Source organism: Pyxicephalus adspersus, chromosome 6 (assembly GCF_032062135.1).
Source record: "Pyxicephalus adspersus chromosome 6, UCB_Pads_2.0, whole genome shotgun sequence".
Classification (NCBI taxonomy): domain Eukaryota; kingdom Metazoa; phylum Chordata; class Amphibia; order Anura; family Pyxicephalidae; genus Pyxicephalus; species Pyxicephalus adspersus.
The window spans coordinates 58,618,455-58,635,352 of record NC_092863.1 but is presented as its reverse complement, the minus strand read 5'-3'; the positions used below and the strand labels follow the sequence as shown (position 1 = coordinate 58,635,352).

Below are 16,898 nucleotides of genomic sequence, written 5' to 3'. Positions count from 1 at the left end.
GGTATCTCTCAGGTTTGTAAGGTAGGTTGACAGCTATGTACCAGTAATATCTGTACTATAACACACACACTGTCCATACCCCAGTCTAGATTCCCCACAGTGAGATGTACACTCTATCACACACAGATCACACTGTCTCTGGAATGTATTGAGTTGAGCACTTCAGCACAGCCCACATTACAATATCTTGCACTTCAATGCACACAGTTTACTTCAATATTAGGGTCATCAGTTAGGTGTGTACACCAGTAGTGTAAGCTCACACTCAACAATTGTGTCAACAATATCAACTATACTCTATAACTGCAAAGTCACAATCTTAACATATTAATGCTACTAGTTACACATTCTAGGAAATAAAAAACCTTTGCTGGTAGTTCCACTGACCTACAAGAGAAACCAATCAGCTATGTTTCCAACCAGCAAAGTGAAAACCCCTAAATTATCTTATACTGAGATTCACAGGCATGTAAGTTGGCCTGTAGCTAACTAGAGCACAGGGTCACATGACAGTGTGAGGAGGAAGACAGGAAGGAAGGGGTTAAAATATATATATGAAAAAAAAAATTGCGGGAAGAAAAGTGCGGGAAATTCAAATAAAATGCGGGAATAGGTGAATCATTGATTGGTTGGGAACTGTTGTGGGTGGGGAAAATTAATGTATAAATAAAGAGGTTTGGGGGAGCGGGGGGCAGTTCTTACCTAAAAATCAAGCGTCTCCCACCCTCCCTCCCCACAGGACAATTTGATTGGTAAGTTTAATTGTCATGGCAGCAGGTGGGGCTTTCTTTCATAGGGTCCATGAAAGGGTTAAAGTTGTTGGGGAAGAAAAATAAGGGGGGTGAGACACGGCAGTATTTTGGGCCTCTTGGTTGAGGGATGCCTTGCACGACACTCGGTTGTTGTGGGGGCCAGGTGGTTAGAGGTGGTCATCCGCTGATTGTCCCCGAGGTGGTGTGAGGGCGGCTGGGGGCCTGGTTAATGAGCGGAGGTAATTTTGTTTTTGGTAATTAAAATAAAATTTTTCATGGACCTGTAAGAAAGAAATAATTTTGCATGCTGAATGGGAGAGGATGTTTTAAATGTTTTGAAAATAAATGTTTTTATGGTCTGTTGTTCGAAAAATGTTAATATATATAGATAAACTTTGGAAGTGGTTAAATAAACGGGCTGCTATGGCCAATTTTAACCATACAATGCAATAGCATAATAGGCAGATACAAAATCCCCTACCATACTCACCATTATAGATAGAGATGGTTTAGATGAGCTTTCAGATCTGTTATCCTCTGGAGTGTCATTCGCATTGACTGTATCCTCATTTTTTGTGTCCTGAAAAACAAAAGATGTGTTAAAGATCACTGTATCGGTAATGAAGGTAATAAAAAGACAGGTTAAAAGCATTGTTATGTGGTGCACAATAAGTAAGGCTGGAGAAATACTGAGATTTAGGCAATTTAGACAGAAATAGACTTTATAGTAATTAGCTCCTTAAAGATATTTTGCCCAAATCCTAATGCAAACTTTCCACCAGAGAAGGTCTGCCCATTCAGTGTGCCCTATCCCCCTTTCTAAAATACTGTATAAAATTGCAAAGAACATGTAAAGGAAAAATAGTGAGATACATATGCACTCAAAGTCTTATCTTGGTAACAAATACATCGTAAATAAAACTAATGCGATATATATATAAATAACATGTAAAAATAAAATAATAAAATATATTCAAAATAAATAAAAGCTGAAGGTATTGAGTGTAATAAACTCCCAATAATACATACACAATACTGGATCAATTTAAACAGTTAAAAGTCCATATTATCAATAAATCTATTCTTTTTTAGCTTAAAAAAAAGGCTCTATAGACTACAATTGGAGTTGCCAGTTGTACACAAAGTACCACAACCCTCACCGTCACCACTGTAAAGAAATAAATATGTATGCATTCACCGGACCATATAGAAAGAAGGATGAACTAATGGCCATATGCACATAAGAACATTCCTCGATTTCAGTATCCGAACTGATCTGGGGACCTGTCCACAACTGGTACCCTAACTCTCACCTCCCCAGGGCAAATCTCTTCTTAAATTAACACTGGCAGATAGATCCCTTAAATCCTCAAGACAGGTTTCCTGCACACACACCTCCATGTATGATCCTATTTTCTGTAGGGCAGGGAGTGATGTCATGCTCCCAATGACAAGATCCCAGAGAATGCTGGTAGATAGACATCCTTTCAACTATCGGTGGAAAATCTGTACACACATACCTCCATGTATGGTCATATCTTTTGTAGTGCAGGGGGATGTCATCCTAAGATCCCTGGTAATGCACACACACAGGTAGTTCTTGTTGGAAGGAGGTAGGGATAACGTCAGTAAAAAACATGTTGCTGTGGACCTCCTGTTTAGTGGCCAATTTAGTGTTGCTGTAAACCTTCAATATAGTGGTCACTTTAAAGCAGAATTGCAGCCTTACCTGTTTCAGTCCCACCTGCTTCTGTCTATTGTGTCTATTGTAAAAAAAAACATCTTTTTTCTTTAATGTTCTCCTTTTTCTTGAGGGGCATACCAGCAGGTACACCTCTTGTCCGTAGACACACATTCTGCCATAAGACCCACTGACAGTTTTAAACACTACACTGGGCTTCAGTGCCAATCACAGCTACTGTGTCCAATTTATTGCACACATTTTTCACAGAACCTGTAAAAGTTGCACATTAAAACCTACCTGTTAAGAAACTACAGATAACAGTGCACTGTAAACTGTTGTTCTGCTCTCTGTGGGTTGATTTTTTTGGGGGGGTTAAGGCTGTTTATTTAGCTGTTCACTTTAAGCTGTTTAAAACCTAAACTGCTCATATTTAGGTAAAGCCATTGAGCACTGCATAGTTTACATAGATAGGCATGATGGAGTTAGGGGTTAAACTCACTCCTGTTGTTTTCCTTTGAATGCCTACCTAGAGGGTATGAAGTGTGGACTGGATGGTGTTGGGTTTTATTATTGGAGTAATTTGACAATCACACGAGTGAGGATGTAAAGATATTTCTCTAAAGAAATTGTGAAAAAGCCCCTGAAGAAGCAGAAACATTATCTCCGAATCGTGTTGTAAAATTGCCTAAATTATATATATATGCACCTTGTTTGACTGTACACTCTAGTATGTTTTTAAATGACATGTTATTTTTGACTATCAGTTTTTTTTTAATAATTTAAATAAAAATTGCTAATGACATCAAAATCCAAGATTTTTTCCTCACCTAGGTGATTATCCAATTACCCTAGGTGGAGCCAAATAATGCTTAGGCTTAGAACTGGAACCTACCTTTAATAAATACTGTTACATAATAATAAATAATGCCTCTGTTTATTTTTTAAATACCCTAATACATGCCTTTTGTAATTTACTTCTTTATTATGTGCTATATATTTTTTTTTATTATTAATTCCAAGCAATTAAATAGAAATACAATGTGCATCTTTTGCAGTTTTATCTCTGCTATTAACAACAGTCATTAAAACCATGTGCATTGTGTGGCTTGTCTGGCACAAATTTGTTGCTAGGCTCTTTTCATTTATCCACTGTTTATAGTTGTGAATTATTAAGCTCTGATTTACTTTTATTTTACAATCTAAAAACAGCAATAAATAAAACTAAGCCTTTATACTACTGGTGTCATCTTCAAATATGTAACATAGGTCTTATATTTTTAAACCTGAAACAAAGAACAAGTTTTTAATACAGGGTGTCCCAAAAGTCACAACACACTTCCCTTTTTCTGTTTCGTTCCAGGTATCATTCTAAGACTTGAGATCATCAGCATTTGACAACTTAGGCTTTGCAGTTTTTGTAAGCATATCTAACACTTAACCATGGCTCACCAATTGACATTGGAGCAAATTGCAAAATTGCCGCTTGACAAGAAGTTTTTCAGTCCCGACTGCAGTTCAGTATGAGTTTGAGAAGCTTTATAGCTGTCTCACTGCTCCAACACCTAACACAATTTACGCTATCCATGGCAAGTATCTTGAAACAGGATCTGTTCTTGACAAACCATGCTGTGGAAAGCCTGCTACTACCACCACCGATCAAAACACTGAACTCCTGGAGAAGGCGTTCGCGCAAAGCCAGGGAAAGTCCATTCAGACTGGAGAAGATAGAGTGTCATTGGAGAACATAGGTGATCTAGCAAACCTGGAATTGATTTCCTAAAATCATTTGCTATCATCTGGCAAATATTTGCAGTCCTGGACCAGATCCATTGCAGGTTTGCTGGGTCACCCAGGTTCTCCCATGATAGTCCTCTCCAGTCTTAGAGAGCTTTCATAAATCAGACTCAATGTTTGATTACTCTGCATTTAGCATTTACTGTTATTGTAGGGATTATGCAAAAAAGAAAAACTGTGGTGAATAGTGACGATCCTGGAGCTAGTTTTGCCTGTGGAACAGGTAGGTACAGATAAGAGCGCTTCCGCATACTCCTATTTATTGATGCTTGATAATAAATCTTGATGCTGTGAATAAAAACTTAGATGACACCTGAAATCCATTTAATGATGCCCTGACAGTTGTCTCAAATCCAGGCAGATACAAAAGATACAAGTTAATGCAGCTTCACATTTACTGCTAAACCATTACATTTATTTTCCAAATGCAACTACTGTATTCTTTTCAGTTAGAGCTGTAATACTATGAAATAGACGTCCAGAGGAGAATTCTAGTAGAATTTCTGTTTTTAAAAAGCTGTATAAGGTTCTCAAAATGTACAAGTGGTCATTGACTTGTATCAATACTAAAGATAACTGACTTTCCATACTCATACCTCATCACATGCCCGACTCTCTGAAATGGTTTTCCTCGTCCTATTCGGCTTGCTCCTTTCAGCTCATTTAAACGACCACTCAAATCCCATCTTTTTAAACTTGCCTACCCATCTTTTTCTGTCTCTTAAACCCTCACTACTTCCCACCATTCCATATCTCCCCTCTTATTGTGTGATACTTCCCCCAACTCTTCTGAGCAGGGCCCTTTCCTCCCGTGTCACTGTCTGTATCTGCCTGTCATTTGCAACCCCTATTTAATGTACAGCATTGCATAATATGTTGGCGCTTTATAAATCCTGGTAAATAATAATAATACTGATCCAGCCTGTTGCCTTTAGGAAATAGGCAGAATGTTTTATCATTTTATGCATAGTTGGACATTATAAGGGTGTTTTGCTTTTCACTGGATTTCTTGGTTTAGGGTTCTATGTTTGCAGGTTTTAAATGTCTTTTTTCATTTATTGATGATTTTTTAACATCATTTTTAATGTGATCTTCCTAACATCTTATCATGGTGAAAATGTTGCAAATCAAAGTTGTACAGATTTAAAAGCAAAACGTGATTTAAAAGCCATAGAACTACAAGTAACAGTTTGCAAAATTCTATTGTACTGTACCGATAAAGGAGCAACATTTTGTATAATTCTGCTATAATTGGCACAGATGTGTTTCAAACCAATATTATTTTCTGTTGTGGAGTACTAAATCAAGATAATGTGTATGCAATAAAAAATCCACAGATTGAATGTAATATGAGAAATTTTAATAACGAAAATATCCATGCTTAGACGGGTAATCTGGAAGGCAAATGAGAACAGGATATTGCACTTGATTAATTTAGGATATATTAGAAAAGAAATGCAGAATGTACTTGATATTATTTTGGGGCTATTTTAAACAGTACTAATAAACTTAAGTATTTCTTTTATTTTTTGCAAACACTGGATGGTTTAATAATAACAATTTCTATTACAGCCTTTGATGGTTTGGTTTATAGTTTGAAGTTACACAAAGTAGCCGTTAGGTGGCAATGCAACTCATGCTTACACTGTTCTTCCTATTTTCTGTTGGTGTGACCTGGAGTTCTAATTGTAAGATATGAATGCATGCGATAAATATGTACACAGTCTGCCTTCCTCTCTCAGCTCCCATTAGCCATATGACTGAGCATGGACGCCAGCAATAAATGCACCATTAACCCCATGAAAAATAGCTTTTAATCAAATGAATAGATCTTATCAGCCTCGAAAACATTGAGCATCTTGTGTAAGAGCCCTTGGACTATTGATTAAGTTTCAATTCCAAAAAAGCAGTGTACTATGGACAGACATTGTGGTTTTGTAAAGAGCGAATGAAAACCAACAACAACTTTGATCCACACAAGTTCAGAGAGATTATAAAGTCTTCCAAGTCTCTTTGGAATTTCTGCATGGAGGAAGATAAGAAATATTGAAGTTTTGTCTCATTTCTTTAGTAGAGAAGGCCGCTTCGAAAGCCAATAATTCCATTTAGCAACATCAAGAGACGGTCATAACTGTTTTTTCCCTGTATTTGGTATTTATAACCATTCTTTATGGCTACACGAAAACAATGCTTATTGGCAGAAGACAGTCTTACTCATTTATATGCTCACAAGCGACTTGGTTTCAGCATCTTTTGCAACAATCAGAAATGTCAGAAATGTATGGCTTATGTCTGCACAGTGACAAGCAAAGGTTTATTACCGGAATGTTGGAAAGTCAGTGTAAATGTAAACCCCCCCCTCCATAATGTTATATGTTCTGGATAGACTTTTTACATACTAAGGTTTAAAGATATATGCATTGGTATATGTGGTTGGAATAATGGTTAGCAAATTTCTCACTATCATTCTCAGTGAAAGGTATAGATTTAAATTAAAGAGAACCAGTCACTTTTGGGTTCATGAAAATAAATTATTTTTAAAATAGACCTCAACTAAAAATGTGAAGATTTGCTGTCTTACGTTATTTATCCTAATATGCCTGAGCAAAATGTACCTTATTCCTGGAATTTTTTCTGTAAACAGTAGTCTATTTGTAGCTAGACATGTCTTTGGTCTCATAATTTCAGTGGGAGTTTTACTATGGTCTTTGACAGTTAATCCCACTTGTTTTAATGATACCTGATTTAACTATTGTGCTGTATACTGTTCACCTTGCTAGAGAGAAGCCTTTGCCTTACCTGTGTAGAAATAGGACCTTCCTGCCTGAGAGTGCATACTCATTGGGTCTGATTTTTAAAATTCTCCAAGGCTGGAAAGAATACACTTTCCACAGTGAAGTTGGTTCAGCAGCAAACCTGGAACGGGTTTCTCAAAAGTAATTTGCTATTTGTTAGCAAATGTTTTCAATCCTGGACCAGAACAATTTCAGGTTTTCTGGATCACTCAGCTTCATTGTGGAAAGTGTATCCTCTCCAGCCTTGGAGAGGAGTGGAAACTTTTAGCCCGAGGTGGGGGGGGGCGTCAAGAATAACTACCCGGGGGATTACGTACAGACACAATTGGAAAGTATCATTTACTATTTTACAATTAGCCGTAAAGTGAAATACAAACACAAATGCAAATTATTGCAAAACATTTTTCAAAAACATTTACTTGTATACCAATATATACATGTGTAACATTAGGATTGTAATTTTAATGTTTTCCACATGGTTACAGCACATACAGTGCATAGCACGGTACAGTCAACTTACAAAAAAGCATACAGAATACATACAGAATGGGGAGTGTATAGCACAGGGTAAAGAAGAAAGAGTTAGGCAGTGACACTGTGATACAGGGGATATACAGGATGGCAAGAAAAATGAAACAGTATTGAATATGGAATGTACATGGCATACAAAATTGGGGAGTGAGGAAAAAGGAAAGTATAACACAGTGGGTCTGATTTTTTTAAGGCTCTTCAAGACTGTAAAAGATAGATTATCATAGGAGAACATGGGTGATCCATCAAATCTGGAATGAATCTGATCCAGAATTGAAAACATTTACCAACTAATAGCAGTTTATTAGATCACCCAGGTTCTCCCATAATAGTTCATCTTCCGCAATTTTGGAGAGCTTACATAAATCAAGCCCAGTGTAAAGAATGAGGTGGTATGGAATAGGGAATGTACAGCACAGCATACAGAATAAGACAGGTAAAACAGGTAATGTATAGTGTACTGAATGAGACTAGAGAGAGTGGTGTACAGCACAGAATTAGGTATAAAATGAAAGGTGTAAAACAATGATACTGTTTAGAATAGGGAATGTATGAATGGCATAAAAATGGGGTGATGTTGAATATGTAATATACAGCACAGTGCGGAAATTAGGTGTCATTGAATGTGGAATATACAGCACAGCGTAAAAAATTAGGTAGTGATAAATATGAAATATATAGCAAAGTGTAAAAAATAAGGTGGTGATGAATGGAGAATATATAGTACTGTGTAAAAAATGAGGTGGTTTGAAAAATATACATATACATAGTGCACTAAATTGGGTTGTGTGGAATATGGAATGTATAGCATGACTTACAAAAAAAGGTGGTGTGGAAGAGGTAATGTACACCACAGCATACAAAATGAGACAGTTTAAAATACATAATATACACCACAGTGCGCTGAATTACAAGCTGTTGAATAGAGAAAGTAGCAAATGCTATTAATGTGAATACTGAGCCACTGTGGAAAAGAAGCTTAGGACTGGTACTGAGAAAGGGGGATGTGAGATGAGATGCTTGGCGGTGAGGCTGCACTGCCATATTTATGACCAAAGTTCTCATACAACGTTCAACTCTGACTGATCAGTGATAGTCATAAGACCAAGCTATTGTTAAATGACCAGGTAGACCATTGAGGGTCTGTATATATTTTTAATAATCTGTCTTTGTGCATGTACATTTGAAATTTCATTAGTCTTGCTATTACATTTCAAAAGTTTGTCTGATTTGGGGTGGAAGGTAGGGTGTGTATATGTGTAAAGTCAAAACTGTAAACCTCTAGCCTTTGCCTAGAATAGGAAAGAATAGTGGAAAAACACCTTACATTCTAAAGACGTAAAAGAAAAGACCTACCCTTATCTTTTTCCTTACTCTAACAAGCATTATATACTCACACTTCAAAAATGAAAACTTGTTACTCAAATAAAGGAAGCATTTTGTACAGTGACCAGCCTGCTGACACTCTATACTACAACTACTGTTTCCTTTTACATAATATTTTTGACCATAGATGTAGTGGTCACATGTTACGTGTCACGTGTTATGATCAGACCACTTTCAATGTAGACTCCAAATGGTCTGAGGTAGCGACTTGTGCTCAATAATATACCACTGCTTTATGGCTTTGCCAGCACCGATGGGGCTACATTGCCTGGAATTTGGTATCCCCATTCAGCCTTGGCTTCACAAAGAGAGTGAGCATAATTTATTTGTTATAGATCCCCTGTAATAATGCCGGCACCTTGTTGATGTAAGTAGAGCAGTAGAGGCATACACAACAGTAGACTGAATCAGCACCAGTGCGGGTTCCATTGAAAGCTTTAGTTCTGGTGATAGTTAATGACAGTTTAGCACACATTGTAATCAAGGGTCAGCTTTTCGGGACTGTATTGCTAGAAAAAAAATGTCACAATTTACTACTAATTCAAGAACACAATTTATAGAAAGCTTGCTCTGAAACACAGTGCATGTAACTGGCAGTGACTTCAATGAATCTGAATGACTTGCAAATAAAATGAAGATATTCAGAAAGAACCCTCAGGGTTCAATCACACCATGTTGCACACATTTTTGTTCATTGATGTACAGCCTATTTATTTTGAATGAGCTGTCAACATGCAAACAGTTGCTGTTGCTGTCTGCTGTAGTGTAAATTAATGTTTTTAAATTATATATGTATATCAGAGTGCTGTAAAAATAAAAGTCAAGAAATCATAACTATAAAGTACAGTACCATGCAGCTTGTGATGTAAATGCACCACATGGATAACCAAGTGGAGGGAAATACAGGGTTACAGAATTATAGATAGCCTCATGTATGGTGGACATGGGAAAGTAGACAGACAGGAGTGAAAGAACTTTGGCCTGGGTACCCAGATAGAGAAATCAGATTATTTATTTAATTTGCATAAACGTCCGGTACTACTGCTCCTACAACTTTGCAAGCCTCACAGGAGGTGCCTAAGGCTACATACACACATTCAATAATTTTCATTGGAAAGAATCTTTCACGATACTTTCCAACAAACAAAAGACTGAATGGGTGCTGTACATACAGCTCCATTGTGCTCTATAAAGAGGAGAGGGGGGAGAACAATGGAGTGGCATCCCGCTGCACTCTCTCCTCTTCACTTGTTCGAGGGGGTGCTGAGAAGTTCCTGGCTTTGCCCAGAAAGAAGAGAGCCAAAGTTAAAAATTAAAACATTTATTCAAAATATTCCCCCCAGAGACTGATGCACTTGGTACAGCAGAGTTGCAGCTTTCTAGACCGTTCAAATAAAAAAGTCCTTTGGTTGGGCCGCAAACTAGCTCTCAGCAGCATCTTTGCCCCTTCAGGTGTTTCTTCAAATTTGGGAACAGATAATAGTCTGAAGGGGCCAGGTCAGATAAGTAGGGGGAATGGAGGACCAATTGGAAACCCGGGGTGTTCAATTTGGCAGCCACAACGTTGGATGTGTGTGCAGGTGCATTGTCCTCGAAAAAAGGTACCTTTTGATCAACTTTCCACAGCGTTTCATCTTAATTGCCTTCTCCAGCTGGTCCAGGTTAGCAAAATACTGTTCGGTGATACTAGAGCCCAGAGGTAGGTAGTCCACCAACAGAATATCGTCTTTGTCCGAGAAAAAGTATGCCATGACTTTTTTGGCCGATTTCTGGGTTCGGAACTTCTTTGGCTGCGGGGATCTGCTGTGGCGCCATTTCTTTGACTGTTCCTTGGTTTCAGGATCATAGATGTGGAGCCAGGTTTCATGCTCAGTCATTAACCTAGCCAAAAAGTCCTGTGCAGCTTCATAATGGGCCAAAACGGCTTTGGATGCCTCAGCTCGTTCCTTCTTCTGATCACTGTTCAAACATTTCGCCACCTACTTCGCTGAAAGCTTGCGCATGTCTAAGATAGTGGTGATAAGAAACCCAACACGCTCACGTGAGATGTCATATATCTGGGCTATCTTTTTTGCGGATATTTGCTGTTCCTCAATAATCAGCTCATAGACAGCATCGCAGGTTGCCGGGTCAGTTGAGGTTGGGGGCGCCCACTGCGGGGATCATCTTCAACGGTGAAATGCCCAGTTTTGAAATGAGATATCCACGTTTGACAGTGCTGTAGGAAGGACACTTCTCCCCCAGTGTTTGTGACATCTCAGTGTGTCCTTTGCTGACTTTCCCTGGAGAAACAAAAACTTAATGACTGCCCGTAACTCCAACGACGTGAAACTTGCTTCTGCCTCTGCCATCACAGCTTCTCACTAAAAGAAAAACAGTTTTAAGATTTGCAAAGACCTGATATTTGCACAGTTACATACTAAGATATTAGGCTGTCATATGCCCCCACACTCATTTTTCTATTTCATCTAGAAGGGGGCAAAGCCAGGAACTTCTTAGCCCCCCTCACATTACAATAGTTTGTGGATCCGCCAGGATGGATCCATGAACAACGTCGGACTAGCGCTGTACACACGGCTGATTCTCGTCCAATACCCACTCTGAGGCGATTATAGGACAAGAATCATCTGACCTGTGCACGTAGCTATAGTATGAACTACCATTTAACATCAGCTGAACACAAAAACTGATTTGGAGTGTACCCCCTACCTATTTTTAAAAGATAAGCAGCAACCTGAACTTTACTGACCAGTGAATGACTGTGTCCTAACAAAAAGCTGACCATAAATACACAAGTATCAGAGGTATCAATATAGGTACCGGTATGTTATGCATGGAAATGTGGAGCTGAACTTTAATTTTTTCTTTTGTAACATACTCTGAAATAATGTCCAAAATGTCAGAAGAAAATGCAGCACTGTAAACTATTATAGTATTTGGAAATGCTGAAGGGCATGTAATAAACTAGAAATGTAAAATAGCTTCTAGGTAAAACACTTGCCCAAGGGTTAGGTGTGTGCTCAGACTGGAAATAAGCATTGCTTCATTATTTCAGAACAAATTATGCAAAATAAAAAAGCGGTGACCAAGTTATATCCCAGAAAAATTGATTTTTTCACTTATCTGGTTGAGGCAAGGGAGACTATAAATGTGCATAGATACTAGCTTCATCAAGTTTAACCTGCTTATATTTTGTCCTCCTTTGCCCCATAGTCAACATGTCATTGAAAATATTGAATAAAACTTTTCCATTTTTATTAAATTCTTTATTTGAGACTGTGATGTCATCAGGCTATCTGTGCATGTCTATGAAATGTAGAGGTCATAGCCAGCAGGGTGCTGTACATAGATTTCTGAAAGCATTACAGCATCCAGAACCCTCAGCTCCAATAAAAACACAGGGCTGGCTCTTTTGAGGAGTTATGCAAAATACCTTGCTGGATGTCAGTCTAGAAACATTTGAATCCAGGCTGCCCTGGGTAACACAAACATGTAATTCTGAGTCCACATGATTGAAAGATATGAAATCAAACAAATGAGAGGGGTGGGCCTGGGGGCAGTTCAGTTGGGGAGAAAAGGACTAGATCTAGAAGTCTGTACAACCGTGAAACACACCAAGTTCCCAAGTGCTTGCGATTTTTATTCAGCGCCTGGGCCTTTTCCTAAACTGATTAACCATATAGCAATATGATTTTAAAGATTGCATATAGCCTGGTAACAGTGAAAACTTTCCGACATTTTAACCATGCATTTGATAATTGAGACATTGGGCCTGATTTATTAAAGCTCTCCAAGGCTGGAGAGGATACATTTTCATCAGTGAACCTGAGTGATCCAGCAAACCTAAAATGGATCTGGTCCAAGACTGAAAGAATTTGCAATTAAAAACTCAAATTACTTAAAAAAAAACTGTTTAAGGTTTGCTGGATCACCTGGGTTCACTGATAAAAGTGTACCTTCTCCAGTCTTGGAGAGCTTTAATAAATCAGGCCCATTGCATATTGGTTATTTACATGTCTATGGCTTGTCAAATTGGCTTATTGTCACCCACAATGCATACTTGAGAGTGGAGGGAGAGGGAGAGAGTGAATTCTTGGGGCATGAACAGCACAAAAAAAACTTTTTCACACTTTTTGTGGGTCAGCTTTATAATACCAAGGGAATATGCATTGCAATTACAACAAACAAGTAAACAAACACAAAAGTGTTGCAGAATTTGTCAAGGTCAATCACATTTTTCCAAGTACCAAAGCACAGCTTAGAAAAGTTTAGCTGTTTTCCTAAAACTTTTTTCTAACATTCATCACTGTGTATTTGCCGTTTTAGCTGTAAAATGTGTGAATGCCAAGCGTGAAGAATCTAGAAGAGTTAAGATGCTGCTTTCATCTCATACCAGTGGAAGACAGCTTGTGAGGTGGAGGTATGGGGGGAGGCTGCCAGCTGCTCAGCTCTGAACTACAAATTACTATGTCAGCCACCAGGCTATTTACAAGCACAAAATACTGAACAATTTTCATGTTGTGCATCTGTGTTGTGAATGAGGCTGTATGACTAAAACTTCCAGTAACATCCATTAAGAGTTTGCATGTCAAAATAAGGTTCTGTCTTTTTTGAAAATTGCAATTTGCAGAAACTTAATGCTACATCATTTTCAAATTATTCAAGTTACTCATATGCATAAAATGCCCATACAATAATTTAGAAACTAAATAGTTGTGCATGGTTACTAGTCACAAAAAAAATGACCATAATAGTTTTGCTAAATATTTTCTCAATCCACCCAAAAAATTGGTGCAAAACGTATGGATACTGAAGGGGCATTTTGAGGGCAACATAGGAAAGACGCAAATCCGATTATTTACAGCTTTGTGGGTTCCCTTAGCATTTTTCACAACCATGAAACAAAGTGGTGGCCAGTGACTCACTAGATCAGTGTTTTTCAACCAGGGTTCCAAAGAACCTTAGGGTACCTCCAGAGGTTGCTAGAGGTTCCTTGAGCAATGGGCATTCTGTGCCTCCCAGGTCAGTTTAGATGACAGCAATGATCTTTTCAGCTATCTGTAAGGGTGGCAGCTATTCAACGGACCAGCAATGTATGAGGCATTCTTCTCATTGATCACCATGCTAATGTAATGTGAGCTCTGTATGTAGTAATTATACAAGGGGTTCCCTGACGACCTAAAAGTTTTTTCAAGTTTCCCCCATGTGAGTTGGGAAAGGCTGCACTAGAGAAATGACTTTCCCTTTACAATCTACAAGAGTCAACGTTTCAAGACTATTATGTACAGCTTGAAATGTTAGATATCATCCCAACTAATCCTAACATTGAGCAAGGCAAATTCTAATAGAAATCAAGGTAATATGTGAATACAGACTGTGTATAGAAACAAAGTGGTGGACACAATATGTATTTTATAGGTCAAATCTGTTTGCACCCTGCATTACATATAACTCCCTTTACTCTGAACAAAGCTATATCCTTCACCTCTTGGCTTTTATCCAGCCATAAGGTAGAGTACTACTTTTCATGGTTTGCTCTGTTTGGTTCTAATCCTTCCAAATTCTTTCATTAAACTCTGTAATGACAATGGGGAAAAACAAAGGGCTTGATTTATAAAGCTCTCCAAGGCTGGAGAGGATATACCTGGGTGAACCTGGGTGATCCAGCAAACCTGGAATGGATTTCTTCATAGTTATTTGCTATTTGCTAGCAAATGTTTTCAATTCTGGACTGGATCTGTTCCAGGTTTGCTGGATAACCTAGGTTCACTGATGAAAATGTATTCTCCCCAGCCTTGGAGAGCTTTAACAAATCAGGCCCAATGACCCAAAAACACATGCGTAGAGATTTTTTAGGACTGTTCTCTACACAGGGTACGCAATGCTAGTATTTCAATGGTTAAGAGAAAGCAGCATTGGCATTTTTTAGACAATCATGGAGCCCTAATTACAAAGTAGTATTACTTGGTCACACCACACATTTTTTAAGCATGGGTATGCACAGTGATGCACTTTACCAATATGCATTACGCCCTCCTTGTTTAGGAAGTTTGAAGCTAGCAGAGAGAAATTGAAAACAATATTTGCAGAAAAAAATCTAGTAGGAGGTGGAAATTGTCCCATGACCTGTCAAAATATTGTCACCAGCTTCTTCTTCTAACATGGAGTTCATGCAGTGTTAAGCAGAGGGATTTGGAATTATGTTTTATAAACAACTTGTAAAATACAGGCCACAGTTTAGGTTAAGCATTGCAATGTCCGTCTATCTGCTTTCTTCTATAAACTGATAACATAGTGTTTTCAAAAGTGAAAAGAAAACTGAGTTTTGCTAATTGAAAAAAAATAAATAATATAACAATAAATTGTTGTAAATACAACAAAGGCATTAGGTTAAAACTGAAAATGCCCGTTGTTGGCGGTGTCAGACAGAGAAAGGCACGCTGCTACATATATTTTGGCATTGCCCTCTTTTGGGAAATTTTTGGGTTACTGTTAGGACTATTATTCAGCAGATGTCAGACCAAGATATTCCTGATGACCCGACTTTTTAACTTCTTCAATATAACCTATTTTCAAGGAAGTCATACAAAAGCTCGGTCGTCATACACCTTATTGTGGCTGCCCTTTCCTGCATTGCTGCTTGCTGGCGAAATCCGGCTCCTCCCACGATTGGATTGTGGCTGGGTAGAGTTAATAAAATCTATCGTATGGAGGATCTTACCTCCTCGGTGAGGGGCACTGGCAGGAAGGTAGCTCATACCTGGTACTACTGGTCACAATTTATGCTTACTACCGAATACAGAGACCTTGGGTCCTCTAACTGAATTCTATGTTTAGTTCTCATACTTACATTTTTTCCCTTTGGGAGCGACCCCCCTACTTGGTGCACTTTTTCTTCTACTCTTCCCCCTGTCCCTTTTCCTTTGTGTCCAAACCCTCCCCCCCATACACCTTTTTGTTCTATTATTTAATTACAGTTCGTTTTATTTTTATTTTTACTTGCACTTTTATAATTTGTCTTAAGTTATTGTTGTAACAAGTGTGCACTAATATGGTTGGAATACTTTTATGGTTGTTATGTTAGTATATGCCTGTTTATTTGATTTAATTCCAATCCTGTGATATCTTGTATCCCAGTTTTTTTTGTACCCCGAAAAATTTTAACGAATGTTTAAAAAAAAAAAAAAAAAAACTGAAAATGCTCCTTATGAAACTAAAACTACTGTTGAACTGGTTAGTAGTTTATATTTGTAAATGACAATGAGGTGCTATTTTGTACATCACTGCATAGATATTTCAATAATTATCATAACTAAAAAAGCAAAGGCAATGTCATAAATAAAGAACACACATTATATGTTCAGAACATGAATTCCCTCTCCAGGAGCCCTTAAGACGAGAAATTTGCCCTGACTATGGATAAATGACAGCCATCAGTTTGGCACCCCATGATGGTAATGATAGGCCTCCAAATAACAGCCAAACCATTACTACAAGCCCATTGCTTGGATTGCTGGTTCTCATTTTTTTTGTCCATGTCCTGTTTTTATAGACAGCACACTTCAAAAAACTATGTCATTAAGCTGTCGGATCTGCTAGGAACATCTCCTGAGATACTGGCACCTGGAACTATTACAGTCACACTAAGAGCACATTAAATGCTATCCCGGGAAAGGCTGCCACTGTTAGGAACATTTACATTGGACATTTGCAAAACAGAGATGTCAGCAGACACTCTCTGTGTTGAGTATTGGAAAACAATAGTTACTTTGCATCATTCTTCATATGTCTTCTTCATATTCTACTAAATGATAACACAGCAGCTTCCAATATTGAATCAGTCAAAACAGCATGGTTTCTAAGTGACTAGCATTTTTACCCTGCAACACTACCACTTAATTGCCACTAAGGAAAATAATTGTTTGAATGACATTTTTTTCCCCATGGCCCAAAAAT

At 38.0% G+C, this 16,898-nt stretch overlaps 1 protein-coding gene across 1 annotated transcript in view; it reads right to left on the bottom strand.

The window, feature by feature from the left end:
• CCDC60 (coiled-coil domain containing 60) overlaps positions 1–16,898 on the bottom strand; it is a 104,736-nt gene that overhangs the window by 55,111 nt on the left and 32,727 nt on the right. Inside the window, exon 3 of the mRNA XM_072415969.1 lies at positions 1,243–1,332. Within this exon, the coding sequence (XP_072272070.1) occupies positions 1,243–1,332 (90 nt within the window). The remainder of the gene's footprint in view (positions 1–1,242; positions 1,333–16,898) is intronic.